The sequence below is a fragment of the Salvelinus sp. IW2-2015 genome, linkage group LG36 (genome assembly GCF_002910315.2).
Source record: "Salvelinus sp. IW2-2015 linkage group LG36, ASM291031v2, whole genome shotgun sequence".
Taxonomy (NCBI): Eukaryota; Metazoa; Chordata; class Actinopteri; order Salmoniformes; family Salmonidae; genus Salvelinus; species Salvelinus sp. IW2-2015.
The window spans coordinates 7102537-7128522 of record NC_036875.1 but is presented as its reverse complement, the minus strand read 5'-3'; the positions used below and the strand labels follow the sequence as shown (position 1 = coordinate 7128522).

General features: G+C 42.0%; 1 protein-coding gene across 1 annotated transcript; it reads right to left on the bottom strand.

Annotated features, from left to right (window-relative positions):
• Positions 1–939: 939 nt before the first annotated feature.
• LOC111959571 (actin-related protein 3) lies at positions 940–20033 on the bottom strand. Its single transcript, XM_023981219.2, has 13 exons — positions 19853–20033; positions 16503–16558; positions 16020–16132; positions 14547–14657; positions 13771–13866; positions 13426–13533; positions 9371–9514; positions 6997–7170; positions 5705–5797; positions 5367–5492; positions 2808–2891; positions 1911–2029; positions 940–1159 (listed from the first exon to the last, which is right to left on the bottom strand). Exons 1-12 carry the CDS (start codon positions 19894–19896, stop codon positions 1934–1936), a joined length of 1245 nt encoding a protein of 414 aa, XP_023836987.1. The 5' UTR covers positions 19897–20033; the 3' UTR covers positions 940–1159; positions 1911–1933.
• Positions 20034–25986: the final 5953 nt, after the last annotated feature.

Below are 25986 nucleotides of genomic sequence, written 5' to 3'. Positions count from 1 at the left end.
TGCTGAGCGGCCTTTCAGGTTAGGTCGATAAAGGACTCGTTTTACTGTGGATATAGATACTTTTGTACCTAATTCCTCCAGCATCTTCACAAGGTTCTTTGCTGTTGTTCTGGGATTGATTTGCACTTTTCGCACCGAAGTACATTCATCTCTAGAAGACAGAACGAGTCTCCTTCCTGAGCGGTATGACAGCTGCGTGGTCCCATGGTGTTTGTACAGCTGAATGTGGTACCTTCAGGCGTTTGGAAATTGCTCCGAAGGATGATCCAGACTTGTGGTCAACAATTTTCTTCTGAGGTCTTGGCTAATTTCCTTTGATTTTCCCATGTCAAGCAAAGTTTGAAGGTAGGCCTGAGTTTGAAGGTAGGCCTTGAAATACATCTACAGAAAAACCTCCAATTGCCTCAAATGATGTCAATTAGCCTATTAGAAGCTTATAAAGCCATGACATGATTTTCTGGAATTTTCCAAGCTGTTTAAAGGCAGAGTCAACTTTAGTGTATGTAAACTTCTGACCCACTGGAATTGTGATACAGTGATAAGTGAAATAATCTGTCTGTAAAGGAATGTTGGAAAAATGACTTGTGTCATGCACAAAGTAGATGTCCTAACTGCCATGCCAAAACTAGTTTGTTAACAAGAAATTTGTGGAGTGGTTGAAAAACGAGTTTTAGTTACTCCAACCTAAGTGTATGTAAACTCCCGACTTCAACTGTATAGGCTAGATGTTCTTATTTAAGATGTCTGAGAAATAATTGTCCAGTGAATTATCAAAGCACTGGACAATTAGAGACAAAGCAAACAAGAACCCAGTCAAAAATGTGTCATAGTTTTATTTTATCGTGGGCTGGAGCTCTTTATATGGCATTGCGTGGTGTTGATTGTGTTTGTTGTGTCTGTTCTGTCTGTTGCTGTAAAAACAATAGTCCAGTCAAGCACTGAGAAACAAATTTGAGCCTTTATTGGAATGTTGTAAGGCATTAAATACACAAATCCCACCTTTTTTGATAATTTGGCATTTCATTAATAATTAAAAAAAAGGCTAACAATACTGGTCCTACAGTCATTCTCTTTCAATTTCATCATAATTATTTTATGAATAGAGTTCTCTTTTCTTTCTTTCTTTCACTGCAATATAGAAGAGGGAATCTGGAATGATCTAAAATAAAAGCAGAGGCGTGTTAATGTAGAATTAAAAGGGAAATAGCAAGGACAGACATGGGTAGAATAATGAGGGCGAGAAAGTTTTCTAACTTAAAAAAATACTGTGTATCAAAGCTGCATTGTGGGTTAAAATGGTCACTTGCTGATACTGGTATGCATTTACATTTTTCTCCCCTGGATATCCCAAGTTTTACATATAAAAAACCTTTGTATGAAATATAAACAAGCTCTTGCTGTGGTACATAAAGTGAAGTGCATTTGAAGCAGAAGAACAAAATGTAAAGGAGACATTAATATGTTCTATAACCTTGCCATGATCAACAATAGCTTGAGTTGCCAGATATTCCCTGGACTCAAGTCCTACAAACATAAATAATGTTTTATGACTTCTGGTTTTATTATCATCATCAATGTTATCATCGTCACCATCAAATCCCCCACCACCATCACGCTTTCAGCATGTTGCTCGACAGATCCGGAAATGATCTTTTATAGTTTTGGTTTAGAAACCATATTTCCCTAATTTTGGAAAATTAAACAACAAAAAAAATAAACATTTCCAATACATTTTCCAGCCAGACTGTGTTTGGTCTGGTCTCTTTTTTCCTTAAAAAAAAATTCTGTATCGCCTCTCGTTCTGTTCAATGAACGAGCAATTACAAATCACAAACGCACCAACCCTGATCCGCGGCATTCCCCTCCCATGACCACCCCCTACCCTCCCAACCCAACCCACCCCGTCTAACCATTAGATATTGGAGGGCCACAGTTAAGACATGACTCCAAACACGGGGTTGTGACGACAGATGCTGGGCCCGATCTCCTCATAGTCCTTTTTGGTGTGGCATACCTGGTAGAACTCAGGCTAGAAAAGAGAAAGCAATGTGTTGACATTTGGCATAAAAAAACGAAAACGTTAAAAACAAATGAGTCAAAGAGTGTGGGTTAGGGTTTTTCATTTTCTTTTTTTATCTTAAAAGACATGTTTAAGATGCCTGTCTTTACCATACAAAGCAAAGGACATTCGGTAAAAAAAGATATATATCTACAGTATATGTCCTTATTAATCGAAGACTAAAAGCATTTAATGCTGTGCTGTAAAATGTCAGTGATGACACAACCCACTTTAGTCACATCCTACAGTACCAGAGTTCCTGTTGTAAAAAGGTGTTATTCAGTTGACTCATCATGACTAATGCAATGTTGTAAACTCGCAACAATCACAATGAACATTATCAATGGATGCCCCTGATTACATTATGGATGATTCCCTTTGACATTGGAATTATACACAATTACTTTGGCATTTCAAATCGGGTTACAAGGAAACTGGAAGATAGTATGCCCTTAGAGTAAACACAAAATGGCAGTAATCATGCTGACCATGCAAATCACTGATATTCAGCTAAAGTGCTAACAGTAACCTTTTATCGCATCATCTTGGACTACATTCTAGGAAGGCAAGTTATGCAGATGGCACATAAAATAATTTTCTGAATTACATTTAAAATCATTAAAACTGTTTTACTATGTGACAAGTTAAATGTTTCCTTATCATATGAATTTTGTTCCAAAGAACACGACAGAATTTCTACAATTCCACTTATAATACCGTTTCCCCCCCACAGAATAGCAATACTTACAGTTGAGGCTAACATGGATCCTCCGAACCACACTGCATATCTCTGCATATGATGGGTGATGACTTGCACATCAATTGGTTTGGGCTGAGAAGGCAAAAGCAAAAGCCAGAAATAAATAGATGTTAGGTTTTTTTGGATCAAATAGGAGTGGCAATGGGCACGGTCGGCGCGGCTGAATTTTAGAGGCCCCCATTTTGGCGGTGTAAAGCCAATTTAATGCAATTCTACAAATTTTGCCAGTTTCAAAGCTAATTTCCTGCAATTGCCATGGCTAATGGTGTGTTCTTTTGCTCAAAAATTACAAAATGATTACAAAATTACAAAAAAATCAATATTGCTAAATAGATTGTTTTTGAATTTTCAATTCCCCTGTGACTGTATAGCTTTTATTTTGATGATTGTTAGTTCTCATTATATATATATATATATATTTTTTTTTTAAATAGGTCCATTATCTCTTTTACATACAGTGCATTCGGAAAGTATTCAGACCCCTTCACTTTTTCCACATTGTTACGTTACAGCCTTGTTCTAAAAATGATTAAATTGTTAGTTTTTTCCCCTCAATCTACACACAATATTCCCATAATGACAAAGCAAAAACAGGTTTTAAGAAATGTTTGCAAATATATTGCAAATAAACTGAAATATCACATTTACTTAAGTATTCAGACCCTTTATTGAAGCACCTTTGGCAGCTATTACAGCCTTGAGTCTTCTTGGGTATGACGCTACAAGCTTGGCACACCTGTATTTGGGGAGTTTCTCACATTCTTCTCAGCAGATCTTCTCTGCAGATCCTCTCAGGCTCCGTCAGGTTGGATGGGGAGTGCACACCTGTATTTGGGGAGGTTCTCCCATTCTTCTCTGCAGATCCTCTCAGGCTATATCATGTTGGATGGGGAGTGTCGCTCCTGCATTGTCTTGGCTTTGTGTTGTCCTGTTGGAAGGTGAACCTTTGCAACCAGTCTAAAGTTCTGAGCGCTGAGCAGGTTTTCATTAAGGATCTCTCTACTTTACTCCGTTCATCTTTCCCTCAATCCTGAATCGTCTCCCAGTCCCTGCCGCTGAAAAACATACCCACAGCATGATGCTGCCACCACCATGCTTCACCGTAGGGATGGTGCCATGTTCCCTCTAGACGTGAGGCTTGGCATTCAGGCCAAAGAGTTGAATCTTGATTTCATCAGACCAGATATTCTTATTTCTCATCATCTGAGAGTCCTTTAGGTGCCGTTTGGCAAACTCCAAGCGGGCTGTCACGTGCCTTTTACTGAGTAGTGGCTTCCATCTGGCCATTCTACCATAAAGACCTGATTGGTGCAGTGCTGCAGAGATTGTTGTACTTCTGGAAGGTTCTCCCATCTCCGCAGAGGAACTCTGGAGCTCTATCCGGTTCTTGGTCACCTCCCTGACCAAGGCCCTTCTCCCCCGAGCTTGGCCAGAAGGCCAGCTCTAGGAAGAGTCTTGGTGGTTCCAAACTTCTTCCATTTAAGAATGATAGAGGCCACTGTGTTCTTGGGGCTCTTCAATGCAGATATTTTTTGGTACCCTTCCCCAGATCTGTGCCTTGACACAATTGTGTCTCGGAGCTCTATGGACATTTCCTTCGACCTCATGGCTTGGTTTTTGCTCTGACATGCACTGTCAACTGTGAGACCTTATGCCTTTCCAAATCATGTCCAATCAATTAAATGTATCCCCAAATGTACCCCAGGTAGACTCCAATGTTTCAACTCCAATTGTAGAAACATCTCAAGGATGATCAATGGAAACAGGATGCACCTGAGCTCAATTTTGAGTCTCATAGCAAAGAGTCTGAATACTTAATTTTTTACATTTTTATTATATTTTCAAACATTTTGAAAAGACTGTTTTCGCTTTGTCATTATGGGGTATTGTGTGTAGATTGATGAGGAATGTTTGTATTTAATCCATTTTAGAATGAGGCTGTAATGTAACAAAATGTGGAAAAGGGGAAGGGGTCTGAAAACTTTCCAAATGCACTGTACCGTTTAAGTTTACACTGAAAGCATAAGGTCCAATGCAGCAGTTTTTTATCTCTATATGAAATCATTTCTGGGTAACAATGAATTACCTTACTCTGTTTCCAATTAAAATAGTCAAAAAGAGACAAATTGTTTGTTAGCATAGAGCAGTGCTGGGGCGGGGGAAACTAGCCGTTACTGGCAGAGGTTTGGAACTCTTTCTTATTGGTCTATTAACTAAGTCTTTTCAAAAAGCTCTTACATTAAAAGAGCATTTTCACAGTATTATTCCAACCTCAGTGTGATATAAAACACAAGTTGACTGCACTGGTCCTTTAATTAATAACATAAAAAAATGCTTGGAATTAGGCATCCCAAAAAAACACTTAGGTGGTCAGCCCAAGGATTTCAATGGCTGAAAAATCCCTGGATGATACATTTCTCAGGCAAAACAGTAGCTGGTTACAAGCTCTGACTAATAACAGCAGGGATTCAGAGCTTGACGGGACCACTTCTGTAAGGAAACAGGAACAGCTCTAGTAAGGTTACCATAACTAGGTACTGCTCTCACCGTGAGCTTGCCCCCACTCAGCTCCTCACTCATCTTCAGCCTGGCGTCCACAGACCTCTTCAGGTCCCTCTGCAGGCGCCGCCCAAAGTCCCTGAACATGGTGGAGCCGCCTGACAGGACAATGTTCTGGAGAGGAACACAGTGGGACGTGTCAGATATTGTGTCAAATAAAAGGGGGTTCAACTCGTTCACACGCACACACAGAACATTTTGATTTTGAAAGGAGTTGCGGACCAGAGAGCTGATAAGTCTGTTCAAGTCAAACCCAAAATGCTTATTGGATATTAATGGGGATGTGGTTTTAACCAAGATCTATGTAGTTCCAGGGATAGGATTACCTTGTAAAGAGGACGTCTGACATCGATGGGGCAGTTCTGGATAACCTCGTCCACAACTTCGGAGATGGGCTGGGTGAAGTCAGGATTGGCAAACTGGGGGATTTTAAGGAAGAGTGAAGGGAGAAGAAAAGTGTGAGAGAAAGAATTTATAATTCTATACACATCCCCGTTCACAGAAACATATCTTAAAGAATATCTCCATCATTCACGCCGGCCTCTGCAGCCCTGAACAACTCCTCTTCTGCCTGTCATTTGTGATTATAGGACATTGTAGGACAGGGGTCCCCAACTGCCCACCCCACATTTTCAGGGAAAAATATATATATTTAAAAATGTTTATTGTTGAATATAAAACTAAAAACACCAGCAAATCAGCTCCAAGTGATTTACATTTTGGAAATCTGTTCCAAAGTACTCCCACACATAAGAGATACAGGTAACTGCCAAATAAAGAAAACKCCTWAAGTGTCTTAAAAAGGGCAAGCGACAACAGCTTCAATGCACCTTGGCATAGATTCTACAAGTGTCTGGAACTCTAATGGAGGGATGAGACAATTCTTCGACAGGAAATTCTACTATTTGGTGTTTTGTTGATGGTGGAAAACGCCGTCTCAGGCGCCGCTCCAGAATCTTCCATAAGTGAGCAATTGGGTTGAGATCTGGTGACTGAGACGGTCATGACATATGGTTTACATTGTTTTCATGCTCATCAAACCATTCAGTGATCATTAGTGCGCTGTGGATGTGGGMGCATTGTCATCCTATGGGAACATAGCCATGGTAGCTAAAATAATGGCCTACCCAACATTTTTAAACATGACCCTAAGCATGATGGGATGTGAACTGCTTAATTAACTCAGGAACCACACCCTGTATCCCTCATTTACTTTTTTTGCAGGTAAGAGTACATGTGATCGTATACAAATGTAAGCCAGGTTTTAAATTATGATTTTTTTGGTCAAATATTATATCCGTTTGGGCTTCTTGCGGTCAATTTGCAGTCTACAAATTATTTATAAATATGTTCTGGCCGCATAACATCTGTTCAAGAAGAAATCGACCCGCGGCTGAATGTAGCTGATGATCCCTGATGTAGGATTACTCTACTTAAGATGGTCCTTACCACAAATGTTTAGCTACTGTAACCTAGGACCTGGGGGTCAGAGTTAACATTATGCTAATGCCCGATGACACTGAAGAGAACATTTCCCACTCATGGTATACTAGTCTAATAAGCATAGCGCTAACCTCTTGCTATGAAGCAGTTTAACAGCACAGCGATAACTGCTTACCTCTGGGTGGAAGAAGATCTCAGGGCCAAGGAAGCGCTCGTAGCCCACGTCGACAGTGAACTCCTTCTTGCTGATGTTGTTAATTCCAGTGTACTGCTTGATCCACTTGGAGCCATCCGTGTCGTACTTGTTGAACTCTTTCACTAGGTCAGGACACACATAGCTGAAACGCTCCTGGTGGGAAAATACATGTATTTTTTATTTAACCTAGGCAAGTCAGTTGAGAACAAGTTCTTATTTACAATGACGGCCTACCCCGGCAAAAACCCGGTTGACGCTGGGCCAATTGTGCGCCGCCTTATGGGACTCCCAATCCTGGCTGGATGTGATACAGCCTGGATACAAACTAGAGACTATAGTGACGCCTCTTGCACTGAGATGCAGTGCCTTAGACCGCTGCGCCATTCGGGAGCAAGGTGTGGAGGACAAAGCGTGAGTGGATGCTGAAGTACAGTGTAACTGGTTACATTCTGTCTGTTACATTCTGTAGGGTCAGTGTGGTCCACAGTACTTACAGAGCTGGACTGAAACTTTTTTTTAAAGTTCAATAGTCATTTATTTCTATTTGTTTTGTTTTAGTATACATGATTATAGGTCTTTGATCTTGGTGAGCAATACAATTCAGGAAGTAATTCATTCCACAGTATCTCTAGAGATAAATCAGATCAAGCCCGAACTGGGTGATGTAGTAGAGAGTTGTAGTTTCCAACAGGCCAATATTCTACATTGTTAGTGCAGAAAACGTGGTAATTTACTTACAATGACCATAATCAATTGTGCACCTACTTGTCCGGTCTGCGTTTCTTTTACACGTGCTACGTTAGTTTAGGGCAATCGAGAGGGATAGAAAGCGTCGCCTGAAAATACCTGATCTAAGTGATTGATAGCTGGTATTCAGCAGTCATAAAAGTATGTCTTATTTTCTTTGAAGAACTACTAAAATAATGATTACTTGTGATAAGCAGTAATGAAGTCACTACCATCATGGTGTATTGCTGTATTCTGTGTTACAGCATTCAACCCACATAATGCAGTGCATTTAATGTTTTTTTTAAATGTAATCGAACCAAAACCATTAATTGCTCAACACTAGTACCTGCTTAGACCATGATTTTGGCCCTAATTACATTCTAAATTATTTTCTTAAGAGTTTCCAACAACACAGGACTCCACTTAAACAATAGAGACAAATGCAACTGATTGGACAGCTTTTTTTTAAGTGCAAGAACATTGCACACAAATCAAGCTACCAATTGCAGTCAGTGATCAAGTCTGTAGGATGAAAAGAGTGTTTGTTTGTCTCGGGTTGAACAACAATGACCTTCAACAGTACGCCCAGAAAGGATTTAGATGAGCTTTTCAATAAAAATGTACTCCTTTGGATCAAGGGTAGTGAATCCCAATTGATTCTGGTGAAAACAAGGAGCAATTACAAGCTTGGGGTTAATGGGAACACCACACACCCTTTGAACCACCTGGGGAGTCACACCCTTTGAACCACCTGGGGAGTCAAGTCGTCCATCTTGAAGTGTAAACTTAAACAATCAAAAACAGAACTGCATCCGTGTCCCACGTTTCAAACTACCTTACAAAAGAGAAGACTGAACATCAGGTGATGTTCTTAGCAGGAGGTATTAAACTTACCGGTAGAACAATTGCGCCACCTAGTGTTATAGTCAAACTACAGACACGGTCAGAATTATACATTTCCAATTGTAGACATCTTGGTTCATTTATTTCTTCATTTATATTTCATTTAAAAAATCTGAGTTGTGTTAGCAATGTTGAAATACTCAGTCATCTTCCACTGCAAACAGTGACAAAATCTGAACTGGGTGAGTGGTGGTAGAGGAATGCGGTTGGGGCGCATACCTTCATTGAATGAAAGTGCTGGACAATAATGAGAGCGGTAGACTAGTTGTTGGAGAAAGACAAAACAGTGGGACTTCTGCCAAAGTGGTCGGTCCAGGACCCAGGACCAGAGTGACAAGTGTTATTTATGATGCAGTAGCGCGAGTTGTGAGGAACTGTCTGACTGTTGTTATCAAGCCAAGCTAGTATGCTACTGCAATGTAGAATTCACCTTGTAAATCGCATCCCAAAACAGTTCTTGTGAAAGCACGAGATATTTTGTTTAATTCTCACAAAATGGCTTAGGGAACCGCAACAGAGTGCGTTATTCCTGTGTGAAAATGCCCTTAGGCAACACAGGATAGCTTCAATTTAAAATRAACATTCTGGAAAATCTTGCCTCAGAGAACCAGGGATACAGTTGAGAATTTGGTCTGGGATTGACTCCTTGACTGTACTATGAACCACAGTGGTTGGTGAGTGGAGTAGTGGTTGACGGGAAACGTAGTTCACCGTGACCTACCTTGACTGCCTTGGCCGTTTCCAGGGACTGCTCTGGGGGGATGCCCACCTCCCGCTCCCTCAGAAGCTGCTGGGTGAAGTAGGTGATGTCACGGCCCGCGATGGGGATGTGCTTTATACAGCTGCCGATGACGTAGCCCTCAGCCTACAGCAACACAAAAAGAAAGGTGGTTCAGAGGTCACAATGTCTAGGGTGAGGTGACATCACAGCATATAAGAATAAATAGTTCCAAGTAGATGCACGTGTTTAAATAACGCTCATGACAGATTTACACTATTGTTGCCGAACTAAACCGCACTGTGCTGGCCTGGATATTTTCTTTTCACATTGTCCTTTCCAGCAACTATGGTGGATGTGTAGTCAAGCCAGCCCAGTACAGTTTGGCTCAATTTGGCTCAGTAGTTAGAAAAAGGGATCAGTGAATATATAACTGACTATTCTTTCAGCAACATTGAATAGGCATATTCTTCTATCATAGCAGCTTTACATGTTCACACCCTGAATTATGTTGGCCTGACTTTCTGTATGTTAAGCAGTGGCTTGTACATCCTACAAAACGCTGACTTGATCTCCACTGACCACACAACGTGTGTTCTTGCAATACGTTTACTTGCCAGGCAATTCCTCCTGTATCTAAGGCTGTGTGTCAAAAGCATAGTGGCCTACTTTGATAGTTMCCTTCATCTGCACTGATTGAAAAGAAATGGACAAGAGAAAACATGCGCATGATAGTAATCTTTCCCTGGCTTTTACCCATCCAGTCTTTTTWATACTGAACAAAAATGAACACAACATGTAAAGTGTTGGTCCCATGTTTCATGAGCTGGAATAAAAGATCACAGAAATGTTCCATACGCACAAAGCTTATTTCTCTCACATTTAGTGCACAAATMTGTTTACATCCCTGTAATTTCTCCTTTGCCAAGACAATCCATCCATCTGACAGGTGTGGCATATCAAGAAGCTGATTAAACGGCATGATCATAACACAGGTGCGTGCACATTGTGCTAGGGACAATAAAATGGGCACTAAAATGTGCAGTTTTGTCACAGAATAATGCCAGAGATGTCTCAAGTTGAGGTAGTGTGCAATTGGCATGCTAACTGCAGGAATATCCACCAGAGATGTTGCCAGAGAATTGAATGTTCAATTCTTTACCATAAGCCGCCTCCAATGTCGTTTTAGAGAATTTGGCAGTACGTCCAACCAGCCTCAAAAACACAGACCACTTGTAACAACGCCAGCCCAGGACCTCCACATGCGGCTTCTTATCCTGCAGGATTGCCCGAGACCAGCCACCCAGACAGCTGATGAAACTGAGGAGTATTTCTGTCTGTAATAAAGACCATTTGTTGGGAAAAAACGAATTCTGATTGGCTGGGCCTGGCTCCTCAGTGGCTGGGCCTGGCTCCCCAGTGGGTGGGCCTATGCCCTCCAAGGCCCACCCATGACTGTGCCCCTCCCCAGTCATGTGAAATCCATAGATTAGCTCCTAATGATTTTATTTACATTTACTAATTTCCTTATATGAACTGTAACTCAGTAAAAATGATGGAAATTGTTGCATGTTGCGTTTATATTTTTGTTCAGTATAGATTTCTTTAGTAACGGGGAAGGAAACAGGCAAAGGAGGACACATGCAGGATCAGGTGTCTGGCTGAGGGAGCCTTTCGCTGGGACCATGTTTGTGTTCAGTATGACACGCAGTAGAAAAACATTTAGCAATGTAACGTGTTCCTATTGGACAAGTTCAGGTTGTACATTTGTCTCTCTGTTTAAAAATAATTCCCTATACTCTCTGGGTGTTTCTCAATATACATACTACCGCGACTCCACACTCATGCTCAGAGTGCATTCTCTCGACCACGATCTCTTGAGTACGTTCTTGTGAGGATGCGTATAGAGAATGCATAAAACAATACATTTGAGAAGCACACACTCCCCCTACTGCATTACCTCACGCTTCATCTCCCCATTCACTGAGCCTTCTTCCAAGATATACACAAAGCAAGTGTTTTACTTGATAATTATCAGCTAGATGCAGTGCATTCGGAAAGTATTTTCCACATTTTGTTACGTTACAGCCTTACTCAAATATTGATTACATTTGAAATAATCCTCAATCTATACACAATACCCTATAATTTTTTTTTTTTTTTTTTTTTACCGTTATTTTACCAGGTAAGTTGACTGAGAACACGTTCTCATTTGCAGCAACGACCTGGGGAATAGTTACAGGGGAGAGGAGGGGGATGAATGAGCCAATTATAAACTGGGGATTATTAGGTGACCATGATGGTTTGAGGGCCAGATTGGGAATTTAGCCAGGACACCGGGGTTAACCTGTCTCTTATACACATCTAGATGTGTATAAGAGACAGACTTCCAGCAGCATCTGGTCTCCCATCCAGGGACTGACCAGGACCGACCCTGCTTAGCTTCAGAAGCAAGCCAACAGTGGTATGAAGGGTGGTATGCTGCTGGCTAATGACAACGCGAAAACAGGTTTTTAGAAATAAAAATATTAAAAATAAAAAACAGAAATACCTTATTTACATAAGTATTCAGACCCTTTGCTATGAGACTCGAAATTGAGCTCAAGTGCATCCTGTTTCCGTTGATCATCCTTGAGATGTTTCTACAACTTGGTTGGAGTGCATGTCAGAGCAAAGACAAAGGCCTTGGTCAGGGATGTGACCAAGAACCCGATGGTCACTGACAGAGCTCCAGAGTTCCTCTGCGGAGATGGGAGAAACTTCCAGAAGGACAACCATCTCTGCAGCACTCCACCAAGCTGGCCTTTATGGTAGAGCGGCCAGACGGAAGCCACTACTCAGTAAAAAGGCACATGACAGCCCGCTTGGAGTTTGCCAAAAGGTACCTAAAGGACTGTTAGACCATGAGAAACAAGATTCTCTGGTCTGATGAAACCAAGATTCAACTCTTTGGCCTGAATGCCAAGCGTCACGTCTAGAGGAAACCTAGCACKATCCCTACGGTGAAGCATGGTGGCAGCATCATCATGCTGTGAGGATSTTTTTCAGCAGCAGGGACTGGGAGACTAGTCAGGATCGAGGGAAAGATGAACGGAGCAAAGTACAGAGAGATCCTTGATGAAAACCTGCTTCAGAGCGCTCAGAACCTCAGACTGGGGCGAAGATTCCCCTTCCAACAGGACAATGACCCTAAGCACACAGCCAAGACAACTCAGGAGTGGCTTCAGGACAAGTCTCTGAATGTCTGAGTAGCCCAGCCAGATATCTAAAAACCTGTTTATGCTTTGTCATTATGGGGTATTGTGTGTAGATTGATGAGGGAAAATAATACTTAAATGAATTTTAGAATAAGGCTGTATTTGTATGTGAAGAAAGTCAAGGGGTTCTGAATACTTTCAGAATGCATTTTATARGAATTGTAATAATGTAGCTAACCAGATAGTTTAACTGGCAAAAATGACCTAAAACTAATATTATGCAAGATAGCCATGAAGAATTTAACCTCTGGCTAGCTAACAATACTAGTAGCTCGCCCATTTGACTTATTATGGGCTTGCGATCTATGGTACGTAGGCAAGTAAACATGCCAAAATCAACACAGCATTTATTTACTAACGTATCAAGATAAAATATTGTTGTCAGGCAACGTATGAGATGTGAATAGGCAACATTTCTCTCCTTGTATTTTCTCTGGCTTAAACTCAAATAATGGCCGAAATTGATTTCAAGAAATGTTGCATAATTTTTTACGTGGTTGCGTCATATTTCTTTGCATACTTTCCGTTGAATGCATCTATGCATGCTTCAAAATATGTACAAACGGAGTACGCATTTGAGAAGTGCCCTCCATGCTCCGTTTCGCATACTTCAATTTGGACTCATACTCCGACACTCCCGTGAGCACGGTAGTATGCATTTTGAGAAACACTATGTGTGTGTGCGATTGTGAGTGTGTGCACTGTATAGCGTGTGCACGTGAGTGAATGTGTGTAATAGATCAGTCTTTTCTGTCAGACGTGAGAAGGCTTTTCCTCAGATCAGGTGTGTTTGTCACTCACCACAGGGATAACGTGGGTGACTCCGTCTCCGCTGTCGATGACCGTCCCCGTCAGTGTCCTCTCCCCCACCTGTCTGGATGTCCAGGAGGCCGCCAGCGCCAGGACAGCCTTGGGTATAGAAAACACAAGGTCAATGTGTCACCATTGTAAAACAACAGTAAAAACAACACTGAGGGTGTCCATGATGTCATTGACCACATTATTTAAACACAARATTAAACAGCAGGGGGCAGTGGCAGTTAGGAAGTCTGTGTTTTACATAAAAGCATAAAGGCTGTGTGTGTGTGTGCAAGTGTTTGTTTCTGATAGATATAAATAGTGTTCCCAGGGATGATGAGGCCATACCTGCACTGCAATGTAGAGCCCTGGGACGTTGAAGGACTCAAACATGATCTCTGCTGTATACTCTCGGTTCTCTGGTGTGTTCAGAGGAGGCTCTGTCTGCAAGAGGACACCACAGTACTGGGAGTTAGACTTCAACACAGACACACTAATCCAACCAGCATCAGATTTATTAACAACCACATCACCCTCAATTACACGTAAAAGTCTATGCTATGTACCTACAGAAAAGGTTTTAGTTACAATGTATTACAACAGCCTTAGTGTTCCCCCTACATTCATTTATCAGCAGCTTAATTTTTTGTTGTTGTTTAAAGATAAAAGAAAATGTATATTTTTATTCTCCTGGGACGCGCTTTTAAAATCAGAGTAACAACTTACATCAGACCGTCCAAGAAACCTCCAAGGTAACTAGCTTGTAATCCTGGAAGTGTAGCCAACCCTATTAATAGATGTATAGATGTATGCCCCAGAAAGACCCAAGGTTTTTAGCCCACTGTTTTAACCGTTTCGTTTCAGTTCCCTTCACTGGGTGTTCTATTTCACTTGGCTCACAGTGCTGATATAGTCCTACTTCCTCGAGTGTCATGGCATTTATGACAGCACTTTTTATCCAGGGGTGCACAACTCAGGACCTCCAGTTCCGCAGAACCATTGGTTTTCATTTCACCCATCAGGTTGTAAAGAGAGCCCACCCTCTTTGGCAAGTGTGCCCTCTATCCATCTGTATGGTGTCTTTCTATCCTGTAAATGTCCCATTTGAACCATGGTCCTCTTACCAACAGAAAGTAGTGGTCCTCAGGCTCCGCCCTGAGGTACTTGAAGATCACCTGTTCCATGAACCTCTCCATCAGGTCCCAGTCCTCGACAATGCCGTGACGGATGGGCCACTGTGGGCAAGAGGTCAAAGGTCAATCACACTGGCAAACATACAGGGCCCGGTTTTCCGATAGCGATGGAACTTAGGCTTACGAGTGTTTTAACAATGCTTACAASGGCCGAAGTTCTAACATGCATTTACCAAAACACCACGGAGAGAGAACGTTCGGTAAGTGCGTCGTTGAGGCATGTGTCGATACTGATAGGATCGAAAGACATCGGTGTTCTCGGATCAGCTTTCCCCAWTAAAATCTTACCTTAACATTCAAATTATTCCACAATACTGTCGACGGTTCAGCTCCGAAAAARATATCATCCCTGGCTGCAAATATTGAGGTGGGTTATTCTAATGCTTACCCTACAATAAATGCACTAAAATCAAGATTTGGCACACCACTGCCCACGTGTTGAAGCAAAATTAAACAGTAGCCTACAATTAGCAAAAGATAACTCAATTGAATGAACATGAAATTGATTTGAATATTAATTCATTATACAGGCCTATGCATCCTATAATGTAGTATATTTATCTTTTAATGCAGTCATCTCYGTTTTCATTTGAAACATCTTTTCATCCCTCTCTTGTTCGTAACAATTGCGAAGACATTGGCAACTTTGTACTCACAGTTAACTTCTTTGTGAAGCTACCAGTGGTCACAGAGAGACAAATAAACATTTTGATTCTACGTTTAGTGGATCTCATCTGTGTATAAAGTGCTGCGGTAGGTGGGGGGAAATGCATATAATGACGCACTTAGCTGTTCTACGAGAGGTCTGAGGCAGTCGGTAAATAACAAGCATTTTCAAGTGCTACGTTAGTAACGGTGGTTTTGGAAAACAGCTCAGAGATTTAACGATGCTCCTACGAAGGTTCTAACTACGAAAGCAGCCGTAATACGCTTCTGGGAAACTAGGCCCTGGCTAGTAAATGACTTTGCGACTAAGTACACCAACATACATTTTAGTGCATGGTTGAATGACACATCAAGTACAAGACCATACGATGAGTAGGCCTGCATGGCCTAGTAGCACATAATGTGCACTAACAAACATTGAGTGCATTGCGTAGTGACAAATAGTCATGTGAAATGAGAGTGACTGGCCGTTGACAGATGCCTCTCTGGTGCAGTATACTGGTTTCCGTATTCCCTTGGAATAGGTATCTTTGAAATGCACAGTATGCAAGTTCACATGACAACTTGTAGGCCATTRGTCATGTTCAATTGGTAGGTTTGTGCTTTGTATTGGTCACATACAAATGGCTCTTCAGGGCTGTCATGTTTGGCATTGGACAGGTTTGCTTGTGGTATATGTGAGTTTTAATATACTGTATTGGGTGGTCCTGTAGACTTTTTGAGTCATGGGTTTGGTACCTTTGTGGCATAATTGGGCTTGTCTATCCCCTCATCTCCGATGAAGAAGTCCAGGTCGTCCACCCCCTTGACCGTCCTTGATCCAACCTTGGCCGACTCTTTGATTGCAATACCTGGTAGGGACGAGAGCGACGGATGGAGGGAGAAAGAAACACACACAGAGAGACAGAGAGAATCAATTAGACTAAGGTCGTGTTTGATGAAAGGGCTTAAGACACAAATCCAGTCAAACACCAAGTGCAAGCGTGACCTACAGTATGCCCTCACTGTTCACTATCCAGCCTTGTTTTTCCAAAGCATGGCCCCAAAGTGCTCTAAAATAGAAAAACAGGCCTGAAAACACTTTCAGCATCAATGATATCAGATCATAACCTAGACTCTTTGAAACCGTGTTAGGGCTCTGCTTATTAAGATGACTTTTGTCTAGGCAACAGTTAGGCCTATCCTCAATGTGAGGTGAATCGTCTGGACACATATACCCACATGATGGAACAATGAACTGTGGCTCTGTGTTCCCTGCATACCCCAGCTTAGTGTATCTGAAAGAGAGAAGGCACACCATTAGATTGAACATCACTTGATCACATTTTTTTTGTATGGGTGACCATTTGTTAAAGGATGAAAATAATAAAAAATTGATTAGCAGGCATAGCCTATATTTTGGTTAGGCCTAGCTTCTGTGATTTTTATCAATACAACCCCTGTTCTTCCARYGATCAGTCTAGTGCCAACAACTGCAGCTCAACTCTGAATAGCCTACCCTTCAATAGGAAGAGTGTAAAGGGCATTTGGAATCTAAGGGGCTATTCATACATTTCCCCAAATCCACCACTTGAGTAGAAATCTTAGCATAGCATCATCCTACAACTGGTCAGAGTGCCAGCAGTGTCGCAATTAAGGTTCACTTACACACGGCTAAAGCCTTATCGCAGAACGATAAGCTGCATACAACAGTTACGTTTGTGTTTACTGTAAATGGGTAGCCTAGAAATCTCAGCCCAAGAGAGCTCATCGTAGTTGAATCATATATCCTTACGGTAGTAGCCTAAGACACATTGTCTGAGATGCTTTTCAATAACATCGTTTCAGTGCAGTAGGTTAGCCTATAGAAAGTAGGCCCAGTTGCTTGTAAGTCCTATTTTAACAGTATTGTAAATATAACAGGGCCTACCCAATGAGTGAGGAATAACAGAGCTGGTAAGCATTAAAATTTTAGTAGCTGCATGTGGAAGACACAAGAAAAATAGGCTTGGGGCTTCATTCCGCAGAACAGTCCTAGCTTGTCTGGGGCAGCTACCTGCCTCAACAAGCCTGTTTCACTACACTCCTAGCAGTGGACATACCCACAGGAGTGCTCAAATCCAAATCGATCCTCAAGCCCCTCCTCACTGAGAGGATCAGATAAGTATAGCCTACAAAATATGACAATGCTTAGGCAACATCCATTCAATCTTCTTAGAAATAGGCCTCTGCAAGTGCCTAAACTGGAGGGTAGGGAATAGAGGTTGATTTGGGATTGGGCATTAGGCCTAGGCAAGGCCTGAAATGTAAGCTAGGCTACCTTATTACTGTGTTTGATGAAAGACTACAATGTGAATCGTGGCCTGGTATAGGCCAAGTTTGAATAATGATAATGGCCTTACTGTGTGAAATCAAAACTGTTTGCTGAGCATGARAAGCAAATTCCGACTCCACCATAGCCCCAGGTACTACACTTAGCTGCAAGCCTGGCCTGTAACACCTGCATTTGAAACGTTTGTTTAGACCAAGAACTAACCCCTACAAAAGAAAAAAACATACAGTAGCCTACATAAAACCGTGGCTCTTCACAGACCTCCCAACAAATCTGTTATAGAGAAGTGAACAAAATAAGCAGCACAATAACTCTGCTGCTTCATTTCACTGTTGAGTGCTAAGAATAGCGGCCCACTTGTGCTTGAGGTAAGAGGATGTAGAGTTCAGTTCAAATATGTTGGCTGTCGTGAGCGTGACTCATGAGCTGTGTGGTGGTGTAGCCTACTCAACCAGACTTCTGCTGGCCTGGTACTTTAGCATCTTGGCTTTTATAGCCGTTTCAAACATCTGCTCTACAAAGGAGTTAGCCTCATTCTCCATCCTCAGCTGGAGTTTTCCAGTCCCCCCTTCCCAGTGTGGACCAGATGCACTAGCCTAACTAATAGCCCAAAGGGAGCGGGGAAGATAAGTGGAGAGGTATGCAAGGAAACATGCAGAGTGAAGAATTCAAATCTCTGTATGGATTGCAAACAATGTAGCATCTGTAGTTAGGCAATAACCGCAACTATAGTATTAAACGTAAATCTAGGTCTAGGCTATATCAAATGGCTACATTAGATATCGCTCCTTAGATTACAATCTGTGCATTAATAGACAGCAAGTAAGAGTAACAATTAGGGCTGGGAACACAAATATATTATCACGATACTTAGGTACCAATATGATATGTATTGCGATTCTCACGATTCTATATGCATTGCGATTCGATACTGTGAATTTATTGCGATTCGATGTTGCAAATGTTTGTTGCAGAGGGACAAGAGAGAGCCATGAGAAAACACGTTTTGATCAGTCATGTAAATAAAAAGGGCTGAAATCGAATTGGCACCCAATTTAATTAAAAAGAACACGGAGAACATGATATGAAAGGAAAATACTGGAGTTTTGGTGCAGGTATAGCTGACTCGCGCAAAAATAATTTTGCGATAATGTCAAAACGATATATCGTCAAAAATAATATCCTGATACGTAACTGTATCGATTGTTCCCCCCCATTACTTGTAACGGAATGCACAAACACCTTATTGTGTCGCTGAATAACATTTACCAAAGTGATTAACTGCTATAACAACCTTTATTTAACTAGGCAAGTCAGTTAAGAACACATTATTGCAGGCAACTAGAATGATGTGGTGTATTGCACAGTTCACTGAGGGATTAGCATAGGTCCAACTGTTATTAATTAACTGGCTTTTAATAGATTTTGGGACGTGCAATCAGCATATTGGCATTCACAATATTTACAGATTATAAAAAAGGAAGGGCATGAAGCAGAAGTACGCACAATCAAAACAAAGTGCTGTAGAACTGTGGTCACGCAAATGAGAATCCTCGAACTTTTCTATTGAATACAAACCAGTCTTTGTTATTCAGAAAATTATTAATGTATGGTTTCATTTGAGATGGTAATGGAACGGCTAAATTTAGGAAATTAGAGAAGTATGCTAATAAAAAAAACATGTTCAGTTGCCGAAAACGACCATATATGGACTAAAAACCCTGAATGAGGAAGTCGACAATGTAGGAAGTCGCTCTGCGCGTGCTCAAAGCCGGGCATCACTAGTAAGCAAGCACTGTAAAATTACTTATGAAATGAATACCATTAACGATACAAAATGTAACTTTATAATAAACATGGAAGTCCCTTTATACTGTCCATTCAAAGTATTTCCGAAATGCAATATATTAGATCCCCAGCAATGAAGAACAGATTGGGTGGATATGTTGTATTGAAAATCCCTTTCCAATAGGAAGAAAACATTTTCTGATGATGAAAGCAAATAGCAGGCGCTTAGCTAGCCATCTAGTGAATACAGCATAAATGTATGTTAAGTCAAGTGCTGTTAAACAGCAGTACAATAACAGCCTAACAAAACATGTTAGTTTTGCAATAAATGGCCAAAGGTTACATTGATTCAATGTATTAGCAAGCTATAGCTAGCACACACACCCAGTTGCTGACAGCGATGGGCTCCAAGTCGGTGACACCCAAAATCTCGGTGCGCTGTATGCAAGGCGGTCTAGTTTGAATAGCTTACCCTGTACCGCAGTCGACAACACACGCCGGTAATCGTCCTGCCATCTCGTGTGCTTCTGGTAATCACAAATGTTTTCTGTTAATCGATAGCTGTCTGTGTCGGTTGGAGGATATTGCAAACCGTCCACAGGCGGAAACCTGAACCTGCACAAAGTACAGTTTCTAACGTTACTTCCGCACTCGGTCTKGGGCAGGCAAGATGGCTGACGCCGGGGAGCGCTTGAGTGAAACAGGCAGAGTCAGCTTCACAGCTGTCAATCACAGTAGCCRCTGAGAGCAAAGCATCAACACTGCCAGGGGAATAAAACGTGACACAATAGGTGGTTGTGCCTAAATAAAATCCATCTAACTTTATTAGAACTAATACATTACCAGGATTGAGATCAAATCCAGAATTTGAGTTTTACAGTGCTACACAATTAACCTATTGCATTCTTATTCAAACATGCATTAGACAGCCTGATATTCATGAATCTACAGTATTATGTCAACATACAGTTAATTTCCTTCCAATGTATCTATGTTGCCATATACTGATGTGTGATGCATGTTGTTCACTCAATTTCCATATAATTCCATCAGATTCCATAAATCTACCAAACAATTCTGCACAATTTCTTAATAGACCTTTCCAAAATTGTCATCAGATACAATGGGTCATCATCATGACAATCATATKATCATCATCAGACAGATACAGTATGTCATTCAGCACTGAGAATATCCCCAAATGATCTGTCTGGTTCCCACTGTCTCTGTTTTTCTGACAAATCCAAGCAAAAGGGCATGGATTATGAGTCTGGATTTCTAAATATGAGCTGCGCTTAGGGCTGTTACGGTGACTAGGCCTAGTCTTCTTGTTGGATGACGAAAAGTAAATGAAAGTTCTTCCAATACCTTCATTTTCCCCTCATCAATCTACACACAATACCCCAAAATGAAATAAACATTTWATTWAAAAAAAACAGAAATACCTTATTTACATAAGTATTTAGATCCTTTGCTATGATTCTCAAAATTGAGCTCAGGTGCATCTTGTTAACATTGATCATTCTTGAGATGTTTCTACTTKTTGATTGGAGTCCACCTGTGGTAAAATTCAATTGTTTGGACATGATTTGGAAAGGCACACGACGTTCTATATATGGTCCCACAGTTGACAGTGCATGTCAGAGCAAAAACCAAATCATGTGGTTGGTCGTTGTAATTATTCGTAGATAAAAAWWAAATAAAAAGCAAGATGGCGCAGACAGAGAGGGTCGCCTCGGTTCTAATCCTTAGGAAAGTATGCAGTATTTTTTATGTAATATTTATTACATTGTTAGCCCAGAAAATCTAAAGTGTTATTACATACAGCCGGGAAGAACTATTGAATATCAGACCGACGTCAACTTACCAGCACTACGAACAGGAATACGACTTTCCCGAAGTGGATCCTTTGTTCGATCCACCCAATGTATTAGGACTCATGGTGTAATTGTAACAACATACAGGAACTCAAGTCCTTCTGACCTTGAATTCTTCACAATCAAATGCCGTCCGTACGGTCTCCTGAGATAATAATTGTTTGTTATTGTCACAGCCATGTATATCCCCCTCAAGCCGATACAACGACAGCCCTCAAGGAACTCCAATATACTCCATGCAAACTGGAAGTCATATAGGGCTGAAGTCTGAAGTTTACATACACCTTAGCCAAATACATTTAAACTCAGTTTTTCACACTCCTGACATTTATTCCTAGTAAAGATTCCCTGTCTTAGGTCAGTTAGGATCACCACTATTTTAAGAATGTGAAATGTCAGAATAATAGTAGAGACAATGATTTATTTCAGCTTTCACTTCTTTCATCACATTCCCAGTGGGTCATTACATTTACATTTAAGTCATTTAGCAGACGCTCTTATCCAGAGCGACTTACAAATTGGTCAGAGGTTTACATAATCTCAATTAGTATTTGGTAGCATTGCCTTTCAATTGTTTAACTTGGGTCAAACATTTTAGGTAGCCTTCCACAACCTTCCCACAGTAAGTTGGGTGAATTTTGGCCCATTCCTCCTGACAGAGATGGTGTAACTGAGTGAGGTTTGTAGGCCTCCTTGCTCGCACACTTTTTCAGTTCTGCCCACGAATGTTCTATAGGATTGAGGTCAGGGCTTTGTGATGGCCACTCCAATACCTTGACTTTGTTGTCCTTAAGCCATTTTGCCACAACTTTGGAAGTATGCTTGGGTCATTGTCAATTTGGAAGACCCATTTGCAACCAAGCTTTAACTTCCTGACTGATGTCTTGAGATATATCAATATATCCACATAATTTTACTCCCTCATGATGCCATCTATTTTGTGAAGTGCACCAGTCCCTCCTGCAGCACAGCATCCCCACAACATGATGCTGCCACCCCCGTGCATCACGGTTGGGATGGTGTTCTTCGGCTTGAAAGCATCCCCCTTTTTCCTCCAAACATAATGATGGTCATTATGGCCAAACAGTTCTATTTTGGTTTCATCAGACCAGAGGACATTTCTCCAAAAAGTACGATCTTTGTCCACATGTGCAGTTGCAAACCGTAGTCTGGATTTTTTATGGCAGTATTAGAGTAGTGACTTCTTCCTTGCTGAGCGGCCTTTCAAGTTATGTCGATATAGGACTCGTTTTAKTGTGGATATAGATACTTTTGTACCTGTTTCCTCCAGCATCTTCACAAGGTCCTGTTTTTCTGTGATTGATTTTCACGTTTCGCACCAAAGTACGTTCATCTCTAGGAGACAGAACACATCTCCTTCCTGAGCGGTATGACGGATGCGTGGTCCCATGGTGTTTATACTTGRGTACTATTGTTTGTACAGATGAACGTGGTACCTTCAGGCATTTGGAAATTGCTCCCAAGGATGAAACAGGGGTCTACAATTTTTTTCTGAGGTCTTGGCTGATTTCCTTTGATTTTCCCATGATGTCAAGCAAAGAGGGACTGAGTTTGAAGGTAGGCCTTGAAATACATCCACAGGTACACCTCCAATTGACTCAAATGATGTCAATTAGCCTATCAGAWGCTTCTAAAGCCATGACATCATTTTCTGGAATTTTCCAAGCTGTTTAAAGGCACAGTCAACTTAGTATATGTAAACTTCTGACCCACTGGAATTGTGATACAGTGAATTATAAGTGAAATAATCTGTCGGTAAACAATTGTTGGAAAAATTACTTGTGTCGTGCATAAAGTAGATTTCCTAACCGACTTGCCAAAACGATAGTTTGTTAACAAGAAATTTGTGGAGTGGTTGAAAAATTAGTTTTAATGACTCCAACCTTAGTGTATGTAAACTTCAGACTTCAACTGTATCCGGAGGCTGCATTCATTGTAGCTGGGTATTTTAACAAAGCAAATTTGAGAACAAGGCTACCTAAATTCTAGCAGCATATTAATTGTAGTACCCGGGCTGGAAAAACACTGGATCACTGCTCCTCTAACTTCCACCATCCATACAAGGACCTCCRCCGCCCTCCGTTCGGCAAATCTGTACACGACTCAATTTTGCTTCTCCCCTGCTATAGGCAGAAACTCAAACAGGATGTACCGTGACAACGACCATTCAATGCTGGTCTGACCAATCGGAATCCACACTTCATGCTTGCTTTGATCACGTGGACTGGGACATGTTCTGGGTAGCCTCAGAGAAAAATATAGATTTATACGCCAATTCGATGAGTGAGTTTATAAGGAAGTGCATAGGACATGTACCCACTGTGACTATTAAAACTTTAACCAGAAACCGTGGATAGATGGCAGCATTTGCACAAAACTGAAAGTGCAAACCGCCACATTTAACCATAGAAAGACGACCGGGAAAATGTCTGAATACAAACAGTGTAGTTATTCCCGCCGCAAGGCAATCAAACAAGCGAAATGTCAGTATAGAGACAAAGGTCGCAATTCAACAGCTCAGAGAGGAGAAGTATGTGGCAGGGTCTATAGACAATCACGGACTACAAAAAGATAATGAGCCACGTCACGTACACCGACGTCTTGCTTCCAGACAAACTAAACACCTTCTTTGCACGCTTTGAGGATAACACAGTGTCACCGATGCAACCTGCTACCAAGGACTGTGGGCTCTCCTTCTCCATGGCCGATGTGAGTAAAACATTTAAACATGTTAAGCCTCGCGAGGCTGCCGGCCCAGACGGCAACCCTAGCCGCGTGCTCAGAGCATGCACGGACCAGCTGGCTGGTGTGTTTATGAACATATTCAATCTCTCCCTATCCCAGTCTGCTGTCCCCACATGCTACAAGATGGCCATCATTGTTCCTGTACCCAAGAAGGTAAACGTAACTGATCTGAATGACTGTTGCCCCATACTCACTTATGTCATCATGAAGTGTTTTGAGAGACTAGTCAAGAATTATATCACCTCCATCTTACCTGTCACCACTGCAATTTGCATACCGCCCCAATAGGTCCACAGACGATGCAATCACCATCACATTGCACACTGCCCTATCCCATCTGGACAAGAGGAATAACTATGTAAGAATGCTGTTCATTGACTACAGCTCAGCATTCAACACCATAGTACCCTCCNCGTGCTCAGAGCATGCACGGACCAGCTGGCTGGTGTGTTTATGAACATATTCAATCTCTCCCTATCCCAGTCTGCTGTCCCCACATGCTACAAGATGGCCATCATTGTTCCTGTACCCAAGAAGGTAAACGTAACTGATCTGAATGACTGTTGCCCCATACTCACTTATGTCATCATGAAGTGTTTTGAGAGACTAGTCAAGAATTATATCACCTCCATCTTACCTGTCACCACTGCAATTTGCATACCGCCCCAATAGGTCCACAGACGATGCAATCACCATCACATTGCACACTGCCCTATCCCATCTGGACAAGAGGAATAACTATGTAAGAATGCTGTTCATTGACTACAGCTCAGCATTCAACACCATAGTACCCTCCAAGCTCATCARTAAGCTTGAGGCCCTGGGTCTCAACCCCGCCCTGTGCGACTGGGTCCTGGACTTCCTGACYGGCCGACCCCAGGTGGTGAAGGTAGGAAACAACATCTCCACTTCGCTGATCCTCAACACTGGGGCCCCACTAGGGTGCGTGATCAGCCCCCTCCTGTAATCCCTGTTCACCCATGACTTTGTGGCCATGCACGCCTCCAACTCGATCATCAAGTTTGCAGGCAACACAACAGTGGTAGGCTTGATCACCAATACGGACGAGACAGCAGTGGAGAAGGTGGAAAGATTTTAAGTTCCTCGGCGTACACATCACGGACAAACTGAAATGGTCCACCCACACAGACAGTGTGGTGAAGAAGGCGCAACAGCGCCTCTAACCTCATGACCCTGAAGAAATGTGGCTTGTCACCTAAAACCCTCACAAACTTTTACAGATGTACAATTGAGAGCATTCTGTCAGGCTGTATCACAACCTGGTARGGCAACTGCACCGCCCACTACCGCAGGGCTCTCCAGAGGGTGGTGCGGTCTGCACAACGCATCACCGGGTGCAAACTACCTGACCAGGACACCTACAGCACCCGATGTCACAGGAAGGCCAAAAATATTATCAAGGAAAACAACCACCCGAGTTTGGACCACCATGCCTCTTCCTAGAGCTGGCCGCCCGGGCCAAACTGAGCAATCAGGGAGAAGGGCCTTGGTCACCTCCTTGGTCACTCTGACAGAGCTCCAGAGTTCCTCTGTGGAGATGGGAGAACCTTCCAGAAGGACAACCACTTCTGCACCACTCCACCAATCAGGCCTTTAGAAGCCACACCTCTGTAAAAGGCTCATGACACCCCGTTTGGAGTTTACCATAAGCCYCCTATAGGACTCTCCGACTATGAGATTATCTAGTCTGAACTCTTTGGCCTGAATGCCAAGCGTCACGTCTGAATGACACCTGGCACCMTCCCTACGGTAAAGCATGGTGGTGGCAGCTTCTTYCTGTGGGGATATTTTTCAGCTGCAGGGACTGGGAGACTAGTCAGGATCGAGACAAAGATGAACAGAGCAAAGTACAGAGAGATCATTGATGAAAACCTGCTCCAGGGCGCTCAGGACCTCAGACTGGGGTGAAGGTTCACATTCCCACAGGACAACGACCCTAAGC